Source organism: Eupeodes corollae, chromosome 3 (assembly GCF_945859685.1).
Source record: "Eupeodes corollae chromosome 3, idEupCoro1.1, whole genome shotgun sequence".
Taxonomy (NCBI): Eukaryota; Metazoa; Arthropoda; class Insecta; order Diptera; family Syrphidae; genus Eupeodes; species Eupeodes corollae.
The window spans coordinates 65,863,801-65,890,539 of record NC_079149.1 but is presented as its reverse complement, the minus strand read 5'-3'; the positions used below and the strand labels follow the sequence as shown (position 1 = coordinate 65,890,539).

Sequence of the window (26,739 nt, the reverse complement as noted above, 5' to 3'; positions counted from 1 at the left end):
AGAATGATACCGGTTAAATGATTTGATTCTTATCGGGATACTATGTACGAGTATACCTATTTGGTGTTTGTTATGTTCCTTTTTTTGTTATCAAAAATTAGATCTTAATAGTTACTTATTTGAGTTAAGCTTATAGGTTCAAATAATTGGTAAACACAACATCGGACACGCATCATGGTGGGAGTATTCCATGAATGGCAATGTATTAAATGTAAATATATGATAGGTAGATTGTATGCTTACTTATTTTTGATATCGATTAATTTGGTTTTGATATGTTTCTTTTATATATAAATTGTTGATACATTAATCTATTAATTAATACAACGATAAAAAGGGATATATTTATTGTGATTAGTGGAATTATAGTTTTTCCGTCGGATTTTTTGGTCGCTATAGTTTTTGCAATAAAACGATTAAGTTACATTAACTTTCCCAACGTTTCGGCAGGGATTTCTGCCTTCTTAAGGGAACTTTATTAACACAACAAAATACACAAATACTCTTAGTAAGATCAATGGGATACAAATACAATAAAGTTTACCTACTCAAGAAAAATAGGAAAAAAATGTTAATATTAATTAATATAAATTAAAAATAAAACTATAAAAATAATTAGCACTTCGAAGAATGAAGTTAAGCCTAAATTGAATAAAGCACAAATTACATTGAAGAAGAAAGAAGAGAGCAATATACAGCAGAAATGTTTTGTGTGTCTTGTTTTCTAACGTGTATCGTTTCGAAACATTTCTCTATTTCAGTTTTATATCGGACTTATGATTCGAGATGCGTTTTTTTTATTTAATAATAAACGGGCACTCAAGAGGTAATTAATACCCTTAAAATGTTTAAAGCTTAAACACAGTGCGAGCCTTAGAAAAATAGGGAAAGATTAAAGAGGAGATACTGATGCACAGTGGTTTTGTTTTGAATGCTGGGTAAAGCTTTCCACATTCTCGATGTGTGGTTAAAAAAGAATCTCTATACTTGACAATACGTCCAAAGCTCTAGGTTAAACTGATGTGCATTCCTAGAAGTACGAGTATTACGGCTGAATTGTTTAAGGGGGGGGATGCAACTGGCTTATTCGACAGAACACTGTTTATAAAAATATCGGTAGAACAACGAAAGGCATGAAACATTGCGGTGGTGTTCAAGTGACGTAATTGTTTCGGTTATAGTATCATTTTCAAAGCTCTTTCTTGGATCCTGTCCAAAATACTCAAATTTGTTTTAGGGGCATCTACCCAAATATGTGAGTTACATTTAAGTTTTGGACGAATGAAGGTTTTGTAAATTACAGCCAGATCAGAAGGGGTGAACAATTTCTCGCACCGTCGGAGAAATCATAAGCACCTAGCAGCATTTTGGCAATATCGAATATGTGATAATTATATAAGAGGTGATCTGTGATGCACATACCGAGTACTGAAAGTTGATTAGTTTCCTGGATGCAAGTGCAGCTCATGAATAGTGGCATCGGGGGTGGGTTACGCTTTAACGACAGGAGACAGCATTGAGTTTTCGAAGAATTAAATTCTATACACGGTTTTTGATTCCTCATTGTACAATGCTGTCGAGATCAGAATTTAATGAGCTTATCATCCGCTGCCGTTGAAGTTCCACATCCAAAGGACAAGGATGAGAATCTTAAAACGAATATTCAAAGCTGAGGGTACTGTCATCCGCGAAACAATTTAGTGGGTGAGAAGTTTCAGACAAAAGATCATTTATAAAAATATGGAAGAGTGTCGGAGACGAAACGGAGCCCTGGGCACACCAGCGTTTATTTTGTGAATATCATGGTCTAAAAGGTAATTTCCAACCCAACGAAGCAGGGATGGATGATTCGCCTTTTTTAAGGACAGGCTGTATAAATGCTGTTTTCCATCCGCTCGGAAAGAGACCTGTAAAGTAGGAAAGATGGTACAGCTTTAAAAAATTGGCTTTATCAATCAAGCTTACACAGGGAATGTCATTGTGGACGAGCGTTGGAACCGAGGATGACGTGGTGTTTCGTACGTTTTTTACAAATGATCAGACATTTTTACTATACCTTTGGAAGATTGTAGTATTTTTTGCCTTAATTTTTGGTCATGCAAAAATTTGGTTAGTGGAATGTGGCCGTTGCAAGTCTTTTTAGCTTCATTGAACTTATTCCGGTTATCCTCAGTGGTGTTAGCTCTAATTACCTCTTTACAGCTCGAATCAAACCATGAGTTCTCTTTAGGTTTGATAAATTTTACCCTATTCGGGATAAAATTTCTCATTTCATAAAGAATTAAATTTGTAACCATATCTGCGCTGGAATCTACGTCACTATCGAGGAAGCATAGTGATCAGTTAAAGTTCCTGAAAAATTCATTAGACACTGGCATTGTCTAAGAAGTTGTTTTGTGGTCCCAATATAACACAGGATTCATGGTTCATTCGATTTACAATTGCAGTTAATTTTGTGGGTCACATCTGTTTGTTTGTCCTTATCAGGTTTCGTCTTGAGTTTAGTAATACATTGGTCAAGTGTTTTGTTTGATTTGAAAGCAAGGCAGACCTCTGTCAATTTGTTGGAAATGGATTTTTTGTGTTTTAGAAGGAGACTTCAAATGTTGGTAGAAGGGTAACCATTATCACTAAATATTTTGAAGACTTTTTTCTCGTTGGCGACGTGGAATCGTACATCATTTATTTTGAAAATTGTATTCACAAGGTTGGGCGCAGTATTGATGATAATATGCTTTGCTTGGCTTTATCGGAAATTAACTAGTCTTCCCGCTGCTGTTGGTTTTTGATACCAGTCAAAAAGCAAACGATTTTCTTCATGGTACATTTTTACATCTAAGAACGATATTGTTTTGTTAAACTTATTTTCGATTGTGAATTGAATTTTTTGAAGGAATCCGTAGTTGGAGTTTTAAGTACTTAAATATACATACAAATATATCATTAAATATCGTCAAAATATTTTGCTATGAACGCAAGTTTTTCTTTAATGTTATTTAAACATTCGTCTCAGACGTGGTCCAAAACCAGAACTGCAACAGTCGGAGATAGTGGGATCCCAAAAATTTGCTTGTCTTTGTTTTTATAACAGACAATATTTTATTATTGATATTGGCTCGAGAAAATTAACTAAGTTTCTAAGACCTTCCATATTCGCTAAGTAGAAGTAATATTTGTGTATTCGAAAAAAAATTTAAAATAAACGAAAATCAAGTCTTGAATCACTGGTCATCACTGGTTTTGCCACACGAACTTTAATAACTGAATTTTACAATCTAGTACCATTAATAAAATAGTCTCAGTTTTGTTGTGATACGGTATAACTCAAAACTTGTACTACGCAGCAAATTAACAGAAGCGCTTCCAAATAAACCGTTTTAGAAATATTTGTGGTTGCATTTTAACACTTTTTTGTTTTAGCATTAGAACTGACATTCAACAAACAAAGACGAAACTTTACAAATCTTGTGTTGGAGTGTTATCACCAATGTTTTAGTTTTTCTGTCGCCCATCAAGACAAATCCTCATGTCTGTTGAAAAACGTGTGTGAAATATTTAACCGACTGAAAGACCTATGCCGTTTGCAGTACCCATGGTATGGACTGAACTGCGTGATCACCTTTCGGAGTGCTATTTTTGTCTCACTGACATAAACTGTATAAATTCCACCAAAAACTTAAAGTTATTTACCCTAACTTATCTTAACTATCTTCGGCTATAAAACTAATATCTGATTGTAAAACATTACCAGAAGTATTTCGAAAGCAAGTTTAAAGTACCTCTAGCCCATGCTACAAATATGAAAGAAACCTTTGAAAATATGAAACTTTTTCTTAAAAAATAAATAACGGTACATAGTCTTTCAAAATCTGCGGTGATCTTAAAGTTGTTGCACTATTACTTGGACTTCAGCTGGGTTACACAAAGCCGAGGCAGAACTAATGACTATAAAACATCGCCAACGCGTGCATTGTTAGTTCCTGTCCAAAAAAACGTAAAGTATTTACCCCTTGTTCAGCCAAAAATGTTCTTCTACCCCCATTGAATATCAAATTAATATTAATACAACATTTTACGAGTATTAAGGCAATGGATCGCGATGGAAGTGGATTTTTGTATCTGAAAAAAAATTCCCTAAAATAAGTGATGCAAATATAAAGGAGGGTATTTTTGTTGAACCTCAAATAAGGGAGTTAATTAAAGATACAAGATTTGAAGAAAAACTAAGCGATTTAGATAAATCTGCATGGAAGGCTCTTAAAAATATTTTTGCAATTTTTTTGGTTAGTGAGCTGTTAAGGACATATAAAGCTTTGGCTTACAATATGTCACTTAAGATCTACTTTTTAGACTCGCACCTGGATTTTTTTCCTGACAATTTAGGGGCTGTTAGCGACGAGCACGGTGAGAGGTTCCATCAGGACATTTGGAATATTGAAAAGCGATACCAGGGGAAATGGAACCCAAATATGTTAGCGGATTATTGCTGCATAATTAAGAGGGACCAACTAGAAGCGAAAAATGCAAGAAAATCTTAGCTTTATTAACTCATTTATAAAAAAAATACAGTTTTGATTAACGAGATCTGGGGTGGAATCGGCTAAGGTGATAGTTGACTATCAATTTTTTGATAGTCAAATTGACTATCATTTTCATTCCGTCTGTGTAAGATGATTCAACTCAATTCAATTCGATTGAACAATTTCAGATTCAAATTATCAAAATTCGTTGTTGCCTTGGTGAAATTTTAAATTGATTCTGATTCTCGCTGATTTTAAATAAAAATCTTACTTTTCTTGCTTTGTTTGAATGTCGTGAGCTTTGTTGGTCGCAGGAATGTGTTTTTTCTAACGAAACAAAGTGAACTAAGAACATTTCCTAGTCGTTTGTGTAAGCGTCTGGTAGCTCAATTCGAAATAAACATATTTGTTTGAAAATGACTATCACATTTTTTGTGACAGCTTTTTAGGTATTAATTTGACTATCACCTTACGTACATAGATCAAATTCGATCATGTTAATTGTCATTTATCAACAATCACTTTAGCCGATTCCACCCCTGTGTTATTTCGCAATATCTTAAATTACTCAATAAAATAAAATCTTTCGCCAACAAAAGACTAATAGCTTCAAGCAAATTTTTCCATATTCATCTTTATAGTATAGAAGGACCTTGAGTCATATTTTGACAACTTAGACAATTGGCAGGTTCACCCGACATAAGAGACTCAAAAGTTAGGCAAGTTTCTATATCTGATTGGCCAGCTGTCAAAAAATTACCTTCAAATTAAGGCAACTTTAATGGAAAATTGACTGGAAAGTTAGTCAAGAAAAATCTCCTTAGCTATCTAGTCAAGTCTTCTTCTGTTAAAATCAAAATTGATAATATTTTATTATTCAACTGAAAGCCGAACTTTATTACTCTATGATTTATTTATTTTCTGCACAACTTTATTTAATGCTTCCTGTAAAAGGGCTCGTTGTCAATTTAAAAAAAAATAAGTAATATTTCTTTTTAATACAAGATAAAAATCCTTAAGGACTTGTAAATTGCCTCAGGAGTATTTTGTAGACAATAGTTTGGTAGTTTTTGTACTATGAACTTAAAGTAGAGATTTGTGAGGTAAAGTTCTGAATTTGAAATTCATGACATTTAACAAACTAACTTAACTAGTTCTCTTGATCAAATTTTACGTCAAAGAATGAACCAATTTGGTCCTTTTCTTGAAAACTCAATTTTTCAACCTTCAACTACCTCTATAGTCCAAACCGTAACAGATATTTTAACCAAATTTTCTTAAGATGAATTCTTTAACACCATTTTGTCCTTATTACTTCAGTTTTATGCGTATTTTAATTTCATTACGATCCTCTAATTGAGTTTTGAGATATGACCGATGGATAAATAGTCTGATTTTAGGTGCTTTCACATACATTTCCCCTTAAGTACTTTGATTTGTAATTGTATCTCTTATAAATATAAATATTGGTGCCTTAAAGCTACGGCTTGCAATAAAAATAGGTAAATACTGAATTAAATCTATACCTAACAAAAAAGATATGTATTTTCAAAACATATCATGAACACAAATATATTTGAATAAATGTTGATTGCGGACTGTGTTTATTAATTGGCTTCATATGTATCTTGTACAAAAACTAAAAACAAGCTGCACCTTGTCTATTTGTAAAGGCTCCTTTCAAACTGACACCCTGGAGATTATGCAAATGCTGTTGCTTCAGGCTGAAATATTTTCTCTCATTCTATCTTAGAACTACTCGTATACCTATGCATGTTCTTTCATAAATTTTGACTGAAACTTTGACTTTCTTGGCATATCTTTACTGACTTACCTTCAGGCACAATTCAAAAATCTGAGAAAATATTTTAACCAAAAATGTTTCCTATATACAACCATAAACACATTACATAGAGGTTAGGTAGTATATAGCTTAAAAGAATCTATGGTACCTAAAACATTTTACTGGACAGAGCGAGGGAACCTTTTTAGCCAAATCATTTAAATTTTTCAACGTTAAGTTTTATTTGAAATGTGTATGGTACATTTTAAGGTCTCCTGCAAAAATAAACAAAGAATATTCTAGTCTATATATGGACATGGATACTTACACAGGATGAGGTAACCGATGAATTAACACACAAGGCACAATCTGTGCGGAGTCCTTCCACCGATGGCGATGGGCAAATGTACGATGCTGGCTGCATGAGAATCCTGCTATTGGCCTTTTTCTTAGGTATGCTGTCACCGTTTCTCATGGCAACACGAGATACAAATCCCTTGGTTGCAACATCCTGTATATTGTGTGTTGGGGTACGTGTTTCGTGGTGCATGTGACTTTTGGGTTTTACATATTCCATAATAAATCGGGCCAGCTCATGGGACGCATCTATGGAAAAATCCATTTTACGTTTCACTTTCGAGACATACTCTGCAAGACTGTTTATCGGTGGACAGGTAAACATAGAATTTATATATTCGAATAAAATGATTTAAATTTTAACATACTGTTGCACTAGTGGGACCGAAAATATAACACCTGCCTGCAGCATGGGGTAGTGAAACCATCGGGGGTTCTCAAAGAACGCAAAGTGATGAATGATAGTAGCTTCTTGGTCATAAAGTGGGTATCCAAAATATTGTTCCTTAAATGAATGAATGTTATTGTTTTGCTTTTTGTTTTTTTTACTATACACATATAATGTCTTTGTTAATATCGCAGTAAACTCACCGTTGTATAATCTTCTTGCGATAGGTTGTCTATCAATGGCTTTAACTGGATTAAGCTCAGATCTTCGCAAAGAATAATCCATTTTGTGTTTGATTTTATTAAATTGGATGTTGTGAGCTTTGGAAGCACTGCCAGAAAGGTCCAGTCTCCAGGGTGGTTTAATATTTCATGAAGAACATGTACGTGGATCAAATGGTTCTTTGATAATAAAATCGATTGCTTATGTATATTACTTCGGAGATTTTCATTTAATTGCTTGTGGTAACTATTTTCTTGACTTATGATGAGAATCAGTAGCTCTGAGGGATCTTAAATATGAAATAAAAAGTTGAAAATTTTTAATTATAAACATCAAATATTAGTTTTTAGGTACAAATATAATGATATAAGTAAAAAGTTGAATTACGAATATGATTTTTTGTTTAGAAGGTTTTAGAAGGCACAGGAAGATGCAATGTCTTCTTAAAATACTACAATAGTAAGAGCAAAGTATCGAAAACAGAAGAATTAATTTGTAAGATTAAACATATTTACAAAAATATTATTTTAACAACGAAGAATAATAATACAATTTACGTTTGCCAAAGATTCATTCAAATTTGAAAGGTTCTTATCGATAGCAACCAGTTTAGCGGAGTTACAATTTGTGTTTTCATTTAGAAAGTTATGTAAACTTTCGATGGATTTGGTAAACTGGTGTATCTTAGCAAATCGCCCGATTATGTTTTTTTATTAAACAATTTAATTTATTGTGTACTACCAAATTTTATATCAAACCTCTTTGGCATTGAAAAGCCAGAAGGGCATCAGGTAATGATATATCATCATAGTTAAGGACAAAATTGGTAAAAGAGTAATTTAAATAAGTTGCAAGACAAGATTTACCTTACCGCATAGGCCATTGCACCTATCAAATGTATTGCTAGAAATGCTATAGTCCTCATAACAGTACACGAAAATCATTGAAAAAGGTAAAGTACTTTTTGGCAAAAAAATGTTCATTGGTAAAAAAAAAAACAGTATAAAATGGGTTAAGAGCTGGGCACTTAGGAATAACTCGAGGATGTGCACACACGTTATTCAATATGTTGGTCAATTGCGTACTTTATTTTGTTAGTTTATTTTTTTAAATATACTTACATACATATATATAATAGAAAAAGATACTTTTTAAATGATACTGTTCAATATTCAAAAACACTTAGCTTAAAAAACATTAAAACCATTTTCGTCTAGAGAAAGGTGATACAATGAGCATTCTCGTAGCTTTTCTTAGAGGATGTTGTTTATACACTCTAGACACTAAGCCTTTTAATCAGAAGTGGGATACTTTCCAAGCTTACATAGAAAAATAATCTAGGCATAAAAAAAGAAAAAATATTTCGTCAAGATTCAAGCAAGAATTCTGGTTTTCCAAAATATAATGAAACGATTTGTGGAAGTTTCAGAAAAATTTTAAATTTTGAGAAGAAAAAAACAGGTATTACTTGAACATTCCAACAAAAAAAGATAATGTACATATGTACATATTTTCGACAGACATATAAATGCTGCTCTGACAAGGGCCAGAGGAGCCTTCGTTTTGACGATATAGCTGATTTTTAGCAGTCGGCTTGACCCCAGAGTGAAGGTAATTTGCTATATGGCCCTAATACGGCCGAAGATAGTTTATGGTTGTCCTGTGTGGTTCAACGTTGCCCCTTCTCAGATGGAGAAGTTTCGGGTGTTCGAGCGTCAGTGTTTGGCAGTTCCGCTACCACGTCAGACTACAAACCGTGGAGTGGCGACTCCTGTACAACCGGGACTTCATGGCACAAGGCGGAGCAGAGCTCCTTCGGTCCAGTAGGGCTGTGTCCAAACGGGACCGAACTGATAGGGTGAAGCAGGAGAACCAGTTTTGGTGGCTTCAATCGGCACTTGAAAGCGGGTAGTCGGGATGGGGTTTTAAGCCTTGGCCGGCTTACATACTTGTTTTATAGCTTTAGGGTTTAGTTTTAAGTAGAATAGGCATGATGGCACAAAAAATATTTACAACAAAAAAAAACACATAGAATAAAAAAAAAGACAAACAAATATGAAAAACAAAAAAATGTTAGATAGTTAGATTTGCTGCTGTGGTTGTTCTAGTTTTAAGTAGTTTATAGGTAGAATATGTACTTTAAGTAAGCTTTAAGTTTTATATTAAGGACCTTATTTTAAGTAGTTTTAAGTAAAAATAAAATAATAATATTGATATTAGTTTTTTATTTCAAATTTTCTAATAAGTACAAAAATAAATAAAATGAGTTACAGTAAAATAGATCTTGGGGCCAAAAGGTATTAGAATTAAGTATTATAGTTTAACAGAGTGTCATTATGGGACCAGTCAGTTAATTGTAAATTATGAATAATTATGCTAGTTTTATGAATAATTCAAAAATTATTTTTGTCTAGTTTTAAGATAGGTTTAAGATTGAATTAATAAAAATTATTTATTTTTTTCTGAAATGTATCGGCCTATTTTCAACGAACGATTGATCGTTCTCTTGGAAATGAAATACCATAAATATATCATCAACTAGTATTGAAGAAGGTATAGAGCGTAGGAACTCGTTTTAAAAGCTTCAACTTAAAAAAGACACATGTCAGCTTCGCGAATATTTGTGAGTACAATTTTAACGGCTCAAGTTTAAACCAATTGGAAGAGCTAACATTTGGCGTTGCAAGCGTACCGCGCGATGGGGAGACTGGACACCCATCCACTTCACTTTTGCTACCGGACAGTTTTAGAGTCTCTGTAATTTCTAAAGCCTTTTGATAGTGAACAGAGTGGGTGCTTTTAGGGGTTTGGAATTTTTGTTCTCATCCCTCACTAGACAACATCTCGAGAGTACAATACAATTTACAGGATTTTGAATTTAATAATAGACTGTTGCGCCACCTAATTTTTTTTTTTTATTATATATATAGAAGAGCAAACAGATTCCATAGCAAATGATATTTTAAATCAAATCAAAGAAAAGGAAAATATGTCCAAGTATTCAATCATTAGTGGGCTTCTATACCGAACAAAAAATGATGGAAATAAACTGTTTGTTCCTCAAAAATGTCAATTATCCCTTATAAGAATATATCAAGAAGATAATATCATGTTGGTTAGAAAAAAGCAGTTTTAGAAATGAGGGAATATTTTTAATGCCATCGATGACAAGAAACATTCGGAAATTTACTGACTCTTTTCCGATCTGCTTCGTGACAAAAAGACCATCAGGAAAGAAGTAAATAACTTTGTACCCTTTTGATAAGCACCCTATCTCTTTTCATTCAATCTATGTGGACCGAAGTAAGATATGAACTTAACAGAACAAACCCTACCGATTTGAAATTAGAGACAAAAGTTGTATATAAAAGGAATCAAATTGGAAATCCAAATTAGGTGTTTAATGTCAAGGCGTCTTTAAAGTTGTTGGGATCTCACTTTTGATCATCGTATAAATTTAAAAAAGGACTTTCGTTCTTATAGCTCAAAAATAATCTCTTAGACCACTTATTTCTGAAATTGACGTTGATCAGTAGATTGACAGCTTTAATGTACTCAAGCTTAAAATTACCCCTGAGCTATTGTTGCGATTGTTGTATTTTTATTTATTTGGGCTGAAGAACCATGTTTATGTATTTTAGTACGATAGACAAACTTAAGATTGCGTCTGAACTGTTGTATGTAGACATTTTTGACAAACATATTTTGATCGTTTTTTAGGCAATCTAAATTTTGCATCTGAGAAAGATCGTAGATTTATAAATTTGTTCTTTTGTTTACAAATCCTTTTTTATATTGGAGTCACAATAGATAAGATTAAGAACACCTCTGAGATATTGTAGAAAAAATGGATAAATTGCAGTTGCAATGTCAATTTATTATTTTAAATATGGTGGCGCAACAATCCGTTAAGAACTAGAGCCTAGCGACTTACATCTCTCAATCATTCCTGAGTAATGCTGTCAGGGATGGAGATTAGCTGCGGTTTAAAGCCGAATCCGAACGACTTATATGAGAAAGCACTTTTGATGACAAGAATTATTCTTGGAGGATTTGTCAATTCCTCGCAAGAGGCAGTACCCGTGACCTGGCATTCAAGTGTGGGAGGAATAATCATTGAAAGATTTTGTACTTAAACGTCAGAACTAGAATTTACCTTAATAAGATAAATTTTGCCGTAATAATTAAAGATACTTTGTAAATGTTACCGTTCGATATTCAAAATCACTTAGCTTGAGTACCTTGCGTTACAGTTGTTTGGATAAAGAACACAAACAATACAAATATTAAAAATATTTAAGCCTAGATAAAAGTAAAACATTGAGAATAGGGCCATTCTCATTGTAGCTTTTCATAAATGAAATCTAATAAATGGAAAACATTTCAGAAACGTTTTTCAAACAATGTTTGCAGAAATATTTCTTTGGTTTGGACACAACTTTAGATTTTAAAAGGAACTAGTATCGTCAACCATGTTTGTTATCAAATATTTATTTTATTTATAAACAGAAAATACCGTTTGATTCTGATAAATAAGTTAAATTTTATTCTAACACGGAAAAACTTTCTAAGATCAACAAGAATTCTGGTACCTATAGACGATAAATAAAAAAATAGAAAAATGTTGTTTTCCAAAACTGTTAATTTACATTTATTTAAAAGCTCTTGAATTATAATAACGTATTTGTAACCCTTTTTTATAAAAAAAAAATAATATTATAAAACGATGAAAATCAGAAATAAAAACATTCCGAGTGTTCTTGAAAATAATAATACTGAAGTCAAATGTTTATGGAGTCACGCACTTATAAATGTTTGATATAGGTAACATCTTTATGAGTTCTAAGATTCAGCTCTATTTGTATAACAAAATAAGTTAGGGAACTAAAGTAAAATTAATTGGATTTTAAATGCTTACACTTAAGTTTTATATCTCCTAAAAAACTGGAATTTAATTTGAAAACAATGCCGTTTCAACGCTGGCTGTTTAGTTAAATAAAAGTTTTGGCTGTTGTAATTTTGGTGTGGGTTTGAATTTGACTGTGACAAAAAATTCGCCATTCAAGCAGATATCTGATTATGCGGAAAAGGAGAATTATTCAAAAACTATGCTTATTAGGACTTTAATTTAACTTATTTTGTTAATTATTAAATTCTTCATAAAAAGAGAAAAAAACAACACAAATTAGAAAAAGTAAATCAAAAACGGTCTTCGAAACAAAAATTGTCTACTATAACAGTACCTACATATATAGTAAAGATAAAAGTTTAGTTTAATCTAATCTTAAAACAAAATTTTTGAATTAAAAAAATACATACGAACCTATACAATTGAAGGCTTTGCAAAATATCGAAATTGAAATAAAACAAATTTGGGTTGTCTTGTTAAAATCTGTTTCCACTAAACATGTTGACTCGAGATGAGATTCTTAAAAGTTTAGGATTTCAATGAATTTATAGTTTAAGAACAGATTTTTTCAAAAATCCGTATTCCACAAAACTCTATAACAGTTGTAATTATGAAAGAACCCACTGGTTCGAAGCCTTTTAAAATGTTAATTTTTGTATGAATAACAAGTTGTATTTTGCCTTTAAACCCCAAACAATGTCTTCCCAAAACCGTATGTCTTCCTACGTATAAAGTATATCGTCACATTCAACGAGTTATATTTTTTAATCTGTCATTGGAGAAATTAAGTAACATAAAGTTCAAAGCTTAAAAGTCAAACCCACAAATAGATACATAATTATGCATACTAAAGATAAAGTCCTCATTTTCCTTTCTGATAGTTGAAAATCCCAAAAAATACTTTATCTTCCATGTTTTGTATTATAAACTTTTCAAGAAACACAATATACATACATACATATGTATACATATGTACATATCTACTTACATATGTATTAATCATAGCATAACCATAAAAGATAAGGAATTTACAATTCATCTTAATAAGAGAACAATAGGTGAATACGATTCATTGTTTTTTGAACGTGAGAATTATAGTTTCAAATTAAAACATTTGATTTTACACTAAACCATAAGCCATCAGACCATCAGTGCTGTATGCAAACTTTGAAATTTCAAATAGAAACAAATCAAACATAAATGTACTTTCCGGTGCAAGTTTAAAGAGTTAAAATAGCTTGCAGCCTATCTCCGACGATAATCTTCTACATTATTCCACGTCCTGTACTCCTGTTCGTTTTTTATCCCTAACACACAAGCTTTGTGCTCTGCTGCAAAACACTGATGTGGAATTGTGCACGTGATCTGATAGTGAATAAGAACTTTTTCCAAGCGCATTTATCCAGTAAAATACTCTCAAAAGAAAGGCAACCCAGGAGCCAGCCATCAGGACATCCTAGGTTTCAGGCACACCTAAACTATGGGAGACGTGTGGACTGTGGAGTGCTGTACCCGAACCGTACCACTGTTTTATTCTTTAGAAAGGTAGGTTGCTTTTCTATGGGTAGGTATTCCTTTACCTTCTACTACACCAATAAACTTAGTCTGAAGTTCCTATTTGATTTGGATTGATTTATTTTTCCTTAGTTGCAAACAGCACAAGAACTGCCATTGCTACCGTGTGCAATTTTTCACTTATCGCGAAAAAACAAGTCACGTGCTTTAAAGTGTGGTAATCATTCAGTAAAATACTTTTTTTCGAGATTAGAGGTTCTATGTATGTGCACGTAGTCGTGCTTTATGGAAATGAAAACAGAAAAAGAAACAGGCAAAGTTATACCAAAGGATACGCGTGGTATTATTCGATTGAAAACAAAATTACAATTTGATCTACAAATCTATAATGGCGCTGGTGGAGATGGTGCTGTATTAAAGGTTTATAGGTAAGGCCAACCCACTTATCATCGATTCTGCATTGACAAGAAACCTTTTAAAGCGTTATCATTTCAAAAAACTTGTTGATCCGAATTTAAAATCAGTTTCAAAATATCATACGAGTATTTCTAGCGTATAATACAGCTATGCCAACGTTAGTAAAGCTGAAAAAAGTGTGTCGCTTTGACGTGCAGTATGTTGTATGTTTGTCCGCATGTATTTAGTTGACAGCAGACACTACACTCTCGACTTCTACACAGGGAGAAAAGAAATTATTTTGCTCACCAACAAATTTTGTAGTAATATTTTACCAAAACAGATATTAAATATTGATCAATTACATATGTATGTATGTATGTTCAAATAACTGATTATATATTATTTTTACAAAAATTAAATCAATAAAATATAACACAAAATTTACTAAAAACTATTAGAGTTGTTTTTGGAAATATTTGAGCTTTAACAATGATATTGACAGGGGGCTTTTTATAATGTACGTAGGTAAGGTTATTGCACTTGACATTTCAAAGACATTTGATAGAATCTTTCATCAAACTTGTGATCTTGACAGCATTGTCCAATGGGGAACCAAACATTGTACATCATCACCCGTTTTTTTTTTTTTTAAATGTATCAATAGTATTAATACCGATAAAAGTTAAAGTAGAATCTTAATACGGATGGGTTTTCGACATTTATACGAGTCTCAAGTGGATCTTATGTGATTTCGTTCTCAAATGTTGGTACGATTGATATTGCATTTGTATCTCGACGGCTGTGTTCGTTGAGTAGTTTTTCATTTGGAATCATGTGTTTTTCATTGGGAACAAAATCAATCTGATACTGAATAAAAAAGACAATTAAGTTTTGCTATGTTTCCACCAAAGGTTTATCCCAGTTTTGATTAAATAAATCTTTTTGTGTTGAAACCGCACAAGAAGATTTAAAAATGATTAGGTTAGACAGCACTTTCTAAAATGCAAATGTTGCTTCGATGTTTCTTATGAAGTGAAAGTGAGATAGTTTGATTCGTGTTAAACAATTAAGAACTGAATAGTTCAACATCATATAAGAACATGCTACCTACTCCAAGTGCAATTTTTTTTTAATTTGATGAAAACAAACAATCCGTTTGGAGTCGCCATATAAACTATAGATCCTCTCTATCTCTGACAACATTACTCGCACACAGAAATGGTTGAGAGTAGTAAGTCACTAGGCCTTGGTTCTTCATGGACTGTTGCGCCACCCAATTAAATTGAAAACAAAACAAATTTTTTTTGTACACAAACATGAAAGCAAACAGACCATAACGCATTATCTGTAAAACCAACTCCTCTACACAGGTTTTTCTTCACAAACTTTAACGAGACTCCGATCCCCGACCAGAATCGAGTCGAATCAAGCTCAATTTAACTCGATTAAGGAATATAAAGAATTTAGGCGTACTTCAAGCTCGCACCACATGTTAATGTAGTAGTCTACGAACAAACCCCTTCTTGAAGTTATTATTTAATGTCAAATTGTTTGGTTAAAACTTTGAAATCGACTATCACATTACACAGACATATTTTCTTGATTTTGATAGTCAAATATCAAAAATCAGCTTACACCATTTCACCCTGGTCTGAATATCGCAATTTTTGTTTGGAATTTTTTGATAAATTACTCTGGTAAATATTCAATTAAACCAACTTTCAAATATAAAAACCAGACTACTGCGGATCATATCATATATGGAATACCAAAAAAACTGGGATATTTAATGGTTCAAACACCCAATCCTAACTACTGTTTAGGTTTTTTACGACGATACGAGAAGTTTTGGACCGCTTCTGATCTGGCTACAATTTACAAAGATTATATTTATCCGAAACTCGAGCACAGTTCTCATATTTTGGTTGGTACCCCAATAAAGTATTTTAGTCTTTTTAATATAATTAAAAAAAAAATCTTAAATAAGCTATCGTTCTATTACAGTGATATTTTCCACTCTTAAACCCAGCCGCAAGGTCTCATGCCTCTCTTTGTTTTACCCATAGTTTCACAAATAATGTTCTTGTAAAATAGCTAGTTGCATTCCTCCACTCAAACAATCCAAAACGTTAAACCCGTACTTTTAGGAATGCTCGAACTGCAAACACAAATCTACATTGGTCTAGAGTAACCTGACAAAAAATAACTGAAACTTCAAATGATCGATTGACACTTTTAAAACTTATTTAAACGACAACTTGTCTTATTCCAAAAAAACATCATGATTGGCAACTCTTTTAAAAATGTTGCATTAAATCTTCCCAATCGATTGCTATATTATAAGAAAAAAGATGGCAAAAAAAGATAACCTTCAGGAATTTAAGATTTGGTAATGGAAAGAATTAAGAAAAAAGTTAAGTTAATTTCTACCTTTTTATAAGCAATTTACGCAGAGTTATGATGAAAAGAAAGAAAATATATTAAAAACTAAAGTTTTTAATATTTTTCTACCAGAAAAGAAGTAGAACTTCGAAATAGAAAAGCAAGGAAAGACTATAGGGCACTGGAAAATATCATTGGTTTCTAAATATGAATTTATTAGAAAACATATAAAATTATTGAAATTGTTTTCTGTGTAGCAAAGTTAGAGATAGACATAGAATGGTGTAGACGATTTGATGATATACACATACAAGTAGGCTGTAGAACGGGTCAGGCGTATTCAATTAAAGTACCGCATCCTCTATCGTTTTATTCCTAATTACAATTAGAAGTTTGCCCGAACCGTTCTGTTGATTTAAATCTACACTAACTAGACAACTGACAAGCACAAAATCTCCTGTGCAGCAGCATTCGTATGGTTTTAACCAGCTAGCGTTAGCGCCAGCGTATCCCAATCCCAATCCCAATCTAACAGGGCAGTCGTGCAATTCATCGATACATAATAAAATTGCTTAGAGCTCTTCGTATCCTTTGGTGCAGATTTGTCCTAATGATGGAGAGTAAACGAAAAAAAATTCAACTTCTGTCGAAAGAAAAAGATAAAAAAGGAGATATGTATAAAAGCTCTGAGAACATAACATAACAAGATAGAGTAACAGGATTTAATGTACATCATTTTAGGGATGGGGACCTAGAATGTTTTTCATCATGGGCAGTGGTGCAAAAAATAAAATGCAGTTAGGGTTATTTCTCATGGCGTTTGTAGGTTGTACAAAAATACATATATAGGTATACATAGGTAATGTACCTAGGTTTATTAGCCGTTGAAACATATTGATACAGGAGTTATATATGTAAATATGACTAAACAATTTATGCCCCTATATTATTTAAGACTCGAAAAGACCTTATTGGTACAAGTGACCGTCCAAAAAGCATGAATGATCTTTAAGTATTTCTGAAACATATAAATTTATTGCCAAAGTGCATAAAACATTAGCGTAACACTACAAAAAATAGTTATAGACGCAGAAGAGCGCAGATTTTTAAATTCCTAACGTTTACTTTTTCGCATGCTTCATAATAATGGTTTGAATATTTGGGGATAAACAAACATCAAACCAAAACTAAAACAAAAAAGAGGCTGGGATGCGACCTAGACTGATAACTTCCCATCCTGTCTGTCGATCTGTCTTGCTTAAAACGTTTGTAGGTTTTCGTGTTTGATAAAAAAGTTATTCTAAGAAATTTTAAAATAACCAACAATATTTTGCATACGATGAAATAGTTTGATTTCAAAATCTATTTTGGTTAACGAGATTTTTATTTGAAAACTAATTTTTACCAATTTTATATAAACAAATAAAAATTGGATGAATGAAATGAAATTGAAAGATATCGAGAACCGAACATCTATTTTTATGAATTTTCTGTCCTATATTTTGTAGATTTTATTTTTTTATAAAAAAAGGACTGTTGCATTTAAAAAAAAAACTACTGAAAATTTTAAACAATATTTTCTGTGAAATAAAAAAAAGTTTGAAGACAATATTTTGAATTTTTGATTGATTCGAAAGTAAATTTATACAAAGTTTGAGTATTGTTTTTTTTTTAGGTTTTTATTCTTTGTAAACAAAACTGTCAATTAGATTTTCCTAAAATTACAACAATACTTTTTAAAAGAAAAAAGTAAGTTTAAAGTATCCAATATCTCAAAGTTTTGAATAGATATTTGAGTCAAAAATAAATTTTTACCAACTTTTAATAATTTTTTGTTTAGGTTTTTATTTCTTATCAAAAAAAACTGTCAATTTAATTTTTTTCAAAATTTTACCAGATGTTGAAAACGTTAGTTTTTCGTTGCACAAAATTATTTAAGAGATAAAATCATCGTAAAATTTTCAAAGTGACAATTTTTTTGTTCAGTTTTTAAAAAATATATTTGTTTGGTATCACGTTACAATATATAATATAAAATTTAATTCAAGTCTCTAGCGTCATTGGTTCGGCATATATTTACGGTTAACCAAAATGTTTACCGTTTTTTAACCGCTATGGTAAAAAACCCACCCACGCAATTTTCTTGAGAGCCCTTTCTGCATCTTTCTGCATTATTACCAGTTTGTATGAACGTACATACGTACATACAGCACCTTTCTAAACATCTTTTATTTTGACTCTAGGGACCTTGAAACATCGAGAAATGTGAATATTTTTAATTTTACAAATCGGACCCATTACGAAAAATTCCTATTGGAAGTTAAAAATACAAAGCAAAACGTTTCGTTCGAATCAATTCAAGTGCAGGCTCAATTCTGGAAAGATGGATCGTGTTAGCCTGCAAATCAAGAGCCTTCCGCAAAATCTTCCATAAAGTATATGGTTACAACTTTAATTGTGGCTCGTAATTGGCGGCTGACTCATTAAGGTCTTCCTTGACACTCTGCTATCGACTCCGGCTGGGTGATTATGTCGATTGAAGAACAATTACATATGTTGGTAATAAATTTGAACGATTTACAAACCTCGTGGGGGAGTACCTACATTAAATCTACTCATTATTCATCATTAAATGGGAAACCAAAATCAAAATAAATCAAGTGACAGCTGTCAAAAAGACCAACTTCGAAACTATTTCCATTTTGAAAACCACAGGTCTAAAAGAACACCGTTTATATTGTATCAATTAGAGCATTTTTTAGTATTCCATATATAGTACAGTGAGAAATTGCCAACAAAACGATAGACAGTAGCCATATTTTTGTATTTAAAAATTGGTACAACTGAAAGACGATCTATCAGAATAATAATAAAAACACAAAAGTTAAAATTAACTCAAGCAAAAAAACAAAACAAACTTAAACTAATAAAATGGACAATTTTCAAGAAGAAATGATAACAAAACATCTGGAAATTGAGATTCTATAAAAAAAAAAAGTTAATTTAACAATTGCTTCAAGGAGAGGGTTTGTTCATAGACTACCATATTAATATGTGGTGTTGAAGCGAGCTTGAAACTCGCCTCAATTCTGTATATACCTGAACCGAGTTGAATTGAGCTTGATTAGCCTCGATTCCGGTTGGGTCTGTTTGTTTGCATTTTTGTGTACAAAAACTAAAAGAAAAATTCCACATTGGGTAGGTAGCATATTCTTATATGGTGCTTAACTATTCAGTTTTTCATTGTTTAACACGAATCAAACTATCTCACTTGCACTTCATAAGAAACATCGAAACACCATTTACATTTTAGGAAGAAGTGTCAAACTTAATCATTTTAAAATCTTCATGTGCGGTGGAAATACCAAGAAGATTTATTTAATCTAAATTGAGATAAACCTATGGTGAAAACATAGCAAAACATAAATATCTTTTCTATTGTTTTCTCTTACAAAATAAACCCAATTGGTCCATTTTCACTAACAAAACTAAATAATATCAACAGTAATAGACTGATTTTAATCCCCAATGGAAAACACACATGATTCCGAATGCACAACTACTCAACGAACACAGCCATCGAGATACAAATGCAATATCAATCGTACCAAAATTTGAGAACAAATCAGATAAGATCCATTCGAGACTCGTATAAATGTCAAAAACGCATCCCTAGTAAGATTCTTCTCTATTTTTTATCGGTGTTATTAATACTATGTGTATTGTTTTTGTTATTCGTGTGAAATCCTACTATCCTATGGATAGATTTACCAGCAAAACACGGGTAAAGTAATTTTACATGAAATAATTTTATTAATATTTGTTTCTATTCCAAATTTTAACCAAAATGACAACGATTACTAACCTAACGTTATCGCAAAAATTAGTTAGTATAAATTATGTAAAACACAAAATGAATTAATGTCAAATTATATATATTGTATATTTCACTTACCAAGCGCATAAGATAGCTTTATAATAAGTAATATTCCCAAAATAACTGTTCCAAATTCCATTTTCCATATTGATGTTATTTTGTTAAAGAGATTTTTTTATCAATTTTTTTACTTTCGTTTAATATTAATAACTTTTGAGAAATCTTTGTTAACAGCACCAAACTGATTCACCGATTAAGTAACGAACAGTTTTAAGACATTTTCCACTATAATAAATTGTTTGTTTAGTGTTGGGTATGCCCCAAAATAAAAACAGATACACATGAGTACACACATATATTAAAATCCAAATTCTATATGATGCTTAAAATTCTAAATGTATACCTATCTATGTAATGTTTTAAAAATATAATTTTTATAGAAATCTATTTTTAGATTCATTAAACACAAATTGCAGACAAAGTTGCAGAGAAAATACATTTTTCCAAAACAAAATTAATGGATTTATAATAATAATTATCAAGTGCGAAATTACATTGTTATTGTTTAAGTCTAAAAGATGAAATCAATTTTCTTCTGTAAAATGTGTTAGAAGAATGAGAAAGTATTAGATTATAAGTTCTATTAAATCAAACAAGCTTGTCCTATTGTGCAAAACTATATTGTGAATAAGTTTTTACACATAATAATAGTCGTAATAATACGTTAGTTTTTTTTATACATAAATGTGACAAATTAAAAAAAAACATCTTATTCATAAAAAAAGTAATAATTGTAGAACTGTTTAAGGCTCAATAGTTTGCAAGTTGGACACATTTGAATAGAATGAGTAGGGTTATTACGACTGTCAAGTTAGCGCTATATTTTTCGAAATTTAAAAAACTGAGTATGCAGTTAATTGAAGCTTTTTTGTTGTAAATTAGTTGTCGAAAAAAAAATTTGTAGCTCGACGATTTAAAAAAAGTGTTATGTAGTGCTAGATTGATGTCAAGTTAGCACTACACTTTTTGGTCTTTTGTTAAATCTAAGTACACAATTAGTTGACAATTATTTGTTGTAAATTAGTGGAAAGAAAAAAAAATTCCAAAAATTCTGCTTACTTTCATTTTTTTAAAAAAAGGTCTGTAGTGAGTTCGTTTAGTAAGTCCCTTTTTTTCGATTTTCCTATTTTGGAAAGTTGTTCCGCTTTGTTCCAAAGTTTTTTTTTTTTTAAAACACCCAAAATTGGAGGTCTTATACCCGAAAAACTGTTTTTGACGTTCCAGGTTGTTCTGAATATTGTTTCAAATTTTTAGACCTATGTATATATGATCAAAATTTTATAAAATAACGACAAAATTTGAAAAAAAAAATCTAGCCCTCCTTTTTCGAAATTCTAAGTTTTTATATGTTTTTAGGTTCTAAAATGTGTTTTTACCATTGTTCCAAGAACTAAGAGTATAGTTTTAAAGATATTGCCACTGATTTTTTTTTCAAAAATCCAAAAAAAGTCTTTTCATTTTGCTTAAGCCTACATTTTAATAAAACATGAATAAGCAAATGTACAGGAACCAAAACTTGCCTTATAAACTATTATTTACGCTAATGATCTAACTTTCAAAAATAATCTCGATGTCTTTTAATTTTGTAAACATTTTTGAATATTTTTGTTTTATGCCTGGACTCACGGTTTCAATTTAACACTAAAAATGAGAGTAAACGAAATTTTTTGATTTATTTTCTTTCCATAACAAATTTATAACATATAATTGTCAACTAATTGGGTACTTAGTTTTAACAAAATCAAAAACTGTAGTGCTAACTACAATCAAATTTGTGTTTTTTATCAATGTCATGCTGCAAATAAAACATTATGGTTCTTTATTTAATTGGAAGCAATAAAAACAAATAACATATTTTTTAAATAGCATCTTCTTATTTTACGGTATTATTTATCATTATACAATATTTATTTTTATTTATTTCCAGGATTTGTTTTAAGTCGCTTTTCGACTCTGCTTGAAGTTTTTTTTATATTCATATTAAAAAGTCTTCTCTATGAGCAGAAACGGCGAGAGGAACAGCGACTTCTCAGAAGCCTGATAGCACCTTATCAGTGTGGTTTAAGACCAGGAAAGTCCACAATCGATCAAATATTCACATTAAGGCACCCGCCATCTTTTCATCGATTTAAAGCACGAACGTGATAGCATCTACAGGTACGAGTTGTATAGACCCATTTCTAGTTTTGGTATCCCTGCCAAACTCGTCCGTTTGTGCAGGATGACCATGGAGAATTCACACTGCTCCATAAAAGTTGGAAACAACTTAACAGGACCTTTCTATGTCAAAAAAGGTTTTAGACAAGCTGATGCGGTGTCATGCGATTTTTTTAACATTGTACTTGGAAGAATAGTGCAGAGCTCACACGTCAAAACTAGAAGCACTATCTTTCAAAAGTCTGTCCAACTACTAGCATATGCTGATGACATTGACATAATCGGAAGGAATCAGGGTAATGAGTATTGAGGCAGAGGCGGCAAAAATGGGTTTAACGGTTAATGATGGCAAAACAAAGTACATGCTGTCGTCAAGAAAGGACGTACAACATCAACGTCTTGGTCAAAACGTCATCATCGATAGACGTAACTTTGAGGCAGTCAAAGACTTCGTCTACCTAGCCTCCTCTGTAAACGCAGAAAACAACACCAGCACTGAGATCAAACACAGAATAACTCTTGCTAACCGTTGCTTCTTTGGACTAAGAAATCAGTTGAGTGGCAAAGCCCTCTTTCGAAGGACCAAACTGTCGCTATATAAGACCCTCATCATCCCCGCCCTGCTATACAGTGCAGAAGCATGGACAATGACAAAAGCGAATGACAGCACCTTGGCTTGTTTCAAGAGAAAAGTTCTTCGTTTGATCTACGGTCCCGTATGCATCAAAGGGGAGTGGAGGAGAAGATGGAATGACGAGCTGCACGGGCTGTACAGCAACGTAGACTTAGCCAAAAGGGTAAAAGTCCAACGACTAAGATGGCTGGGTCACGTAGAGTGCATGGAAACCAATGCACCGGCCCGGAAAGTCTTCGAATCCACACCCACATCAGGACAGCGCAGAAGTGGAAAGTGACCTCGACCAACTTGGAGCTCGAAACTGGAGACATCTAGCTAGAAACCGAGCTAGATAAAGAAGTTTGTTGGGTGAGGCCCTAGTTCACACTGTACTACAGCGCCATCTTAAGTAAGTAAGTAAATTTGATACAAAACCTTATTTTATTTAAAAATTGATGTAAGTTGAAATAATTGCATTAACAGCATGCCAATTCTCATCTCCCAGTTTGATGAAGAGAAAATCAATCCGAAAAACCATTATCCACGTGATCCATGAACATTTTTCAAGTCCACCATACTTCCAAACTTGTAGAAAATCAAAAACAAAATAAAATAATGATAGATACTCACAAAGTAATGTTACAAGAAGAAACAGATTATCAAAAACAATGTCACAAGAACCCTAATTCCCTATCATTAATTTTACATGTATCTATAGAAGCCTTCCCAATTCCCAATATAAATAACAAACAAGAGAATTTGTCAAATGCAAATCAAGTTTGCTAATCATTAATCATTGAAAACAAATCCTTATCTTTGACGACCTATTGGTGGTTTCCATTTCAGTTCGGATACGAAAAGACAAAGCTAACTACCTTATCCCTGATCCTGATGAATGCATTGATTTCCCAAGAAACCTTAAACATAGTTCAGACGATGATGCTAAGCCAATCCAACAAATAATTTAAGGCAAGTGCATTGAATTGCTTTTATACACTATTTCGATATCATTGTAATGAACATAGAAATGGCAATTGCTCAAGTCTAAAGGTCCACAAGTCCATCTCACCATGCATGCAGTATTATAACCTTATAAGCCCTTAGTTCTAGGTAACGTAACGCACACAAACTTCAAATTAATTTGGGCAAACACAATTTAATCAAATATTCAAAAGTAATTAAAGCATATTCAGTAAATTGAAATTACTTGTACGCTACTTTGCATTTATAATGGGAAAAGATCCTATTTTTTAAGGACACATGTCCTGAGAGTGATATGTGAATATTTTTATGAGTTAAATTTAAAAATCGCAAACCTGAGCTGAACAGGACATTGCAATTCAGATTTAGTTGTTTCTGTTGCAAGTGTATAGCAGGCTAAATCTAGGCATGTTTTCCTTTGGTTATGGTGAAGGTTTGTGGCATATACAAACTCCAAAGAGCAAAGTGAAAATAAATGCACCACTGAGCGAATTTGAATATAAAAAGATAAGGGAAATTCTTCAGTCTTATTTCTTAGGCTCTTAAGGGTATAGAAAAACTCAAGGGAATTATATTTCTATTGAAATATGTTTCTTTGTGTTTGTTTTCTGAATCGTAATGCTCCAGTTAAGTGTTTGATGATAAGTTGACATCAAGATGGGAAATTTCCACAATCAAATAAAATAAATACAAAATTAAAGGGTTTTACTTTTAATAAAAAAAAACAGATAATTAAGAAGGTGTTGCTTGTGAGTAAATGTTGATCATATGCAAGAAAAACTCATCTTCAAAAGACTTATTCAACTCTATTTACACTATGAATCGTCTAAGTAGATCCTGTTAAGGTTAATATTTTTCGAACAGTGTAAAGTTAATTTAAGTATTGAGTAGTACTAATAATCATTATGGAAATGAGAAAAGTAAACTTAATGTGCTAATAATTATTTTATAATAGAAGGAAATTGTATCTTTATTGATTTTAGCAAGGCCTTTGACAAATTGTGTCTTAAGACATTACTTTTAAAACTATCGCAGCAAGGTTTTAACGACTGTTGCATAAACTGGATCTCCTCATATTTGTAGATAGACGTTATAGTGTTAAATTTCGTAATAAGTGTTCAAGTCCATTTGTTGTGAATTATGGTGTCCCCCAGGGTAGTCACCTTGGTCTTATTCTATTTGTTGTACAAATTTATAAATGACTTGGTTTTGATCGTATAAAATTCGTCTGTCCTAATATATACTGATGACATTAAAATTTAAAAAAAAATTTACTCTACATCTGACTGTCTACTCTTGCAAGAAGAATTAATATTATTCAGGGAATGGTGCAATAATGATCGTCTTGTTTTAAATGTTGACAAATGTAAAACCATGAGTTTTAAAAGCAAAGAAGTTCCAATCGTTTTTAGTTACATGTTTTGGTTCTTGTCCTTTAAGTAGAGCATATGTATTTAATGTTTTGGGTGTTGTCTTAGATCCTAAACTAACATTCAATGAACATATTAACTTCATAGTTAAAAAAGCAAATAGAGTTATGGGTTTTATAAAGAGATTTGATCAGTTCTGGAATATGCTTGTACAGTATGGTCACCTCACGATGGAAAGATGTAAAGGTAGTTTTCATTCCCAAGGCGGGCAAATGATCGCATGTAAACCCTAAATACCTAAGACCTATTAGCCTATCATCATTCATTCTCAAAACTATTGAACGATTGCTTAATATCCATGTACGTAATAACATTGATAAAAGACTATCGATGTCTTAGCATGCTTACTGCAAAGGGAAATCGAATACTCCCTAGAATAAAAGGAATATACTATGGTGACAACCCTAAACTTCGAATACTGACTCTGTGATTCGTTTAATCTAATGCTAAAAAGCAGGATCATCAACTCTAAGATGGGGGATTTTTTGTACGAAAAGGTCTGTCGGTAAAGGCACTCTGCGAGGTGGTGTTCTGTCCCCTCTCCTATTGAACGTAGTGGAGCCGTTGCGTATGCCGATGATGTTGCTATTGCCGTCACAGAAGAACATCCTAATACACTGAGAGACCTCCTTCAAAACGCGCTCAATATGCTCACTAGATGGGCTGATCACTGCGGAATCAGTATTAATCCTCAAAAAACAGACCTCTTTCTTTTTACACGGAACTACAAGATCCCAGTAGTTGTAAAAGTAATTGTACCTCGTTCAATAAAAGGTGTGCCACTCCAATGAAACCAAATATCTTGGCTTGATATTGAAAGACTATCTCTCATAAATCTTCCGTCTTTGACAAATCATAGTATGTACTTGCAGTTTTGTTTTTTTTTTGTTAATATTTAACAAATTATTATAAAACAAATGATGATGCATTAGTTTATAAAAACTGTGTGCGTAGCGTATTAATTAATTAGGGTATTTCTGCCATTCAAAAAGCTTCATTTTGAAAGCTCAGTTCGAAACGAAAATTCAACTTTAAATTGAAAAAGATCGAACTATAATAATTCTTATAGCTTTGGAAGAATTTGAATTAAAAATTGAACAAAATTTTAAAAAAATTTAGACATTGTGCCACCAAATTGATGGC

General features: G+C 32.1%; 1 protein-coding gene across 3 annotated transcripts in view; it reads right to left on the bottom strand.

Moving 5' to 3' along the window:
- Nucleotides 1-26,739, bottom strand: part of LOC129949224 (beta-1,3-glucosyltransferase) — a 54,765-nt gene that overhangs the window by 19,518 nt on the left and 8,508 nt on the right. For all 3 annotated transcript variants that reach the window (XM_056060548.1, XM_056060547.1, XM_056060549.1), the window contains exons 2-5: nucleotides 20,431-20,637; nucleotides 7,252-7,559; nucleotides 7,029-7,165; nucleotides 6,632-6,959 (exon numbers count right to left, since the gene is read on the bottom strand). In XM_056060548.1, coding sequence (XP_055916523.1) covers nucleotides 6,632-6,959; nucleotides 7,029-7,165; nucleotides 7,252-7,559; nucleotides 20,431-20,491 — 834 coding nt within the window. In that variant the 5' untranslated portion in view covers nucleotides 20,492-20,637. The remainder of the gene's footprint in view (nucleotides 1-6,631; nucleotides 6,960-7,028; nucleotides 7,166-7,251; nucleotides 7,560-20,430; nucleotides 20,638-26,739) is intronic.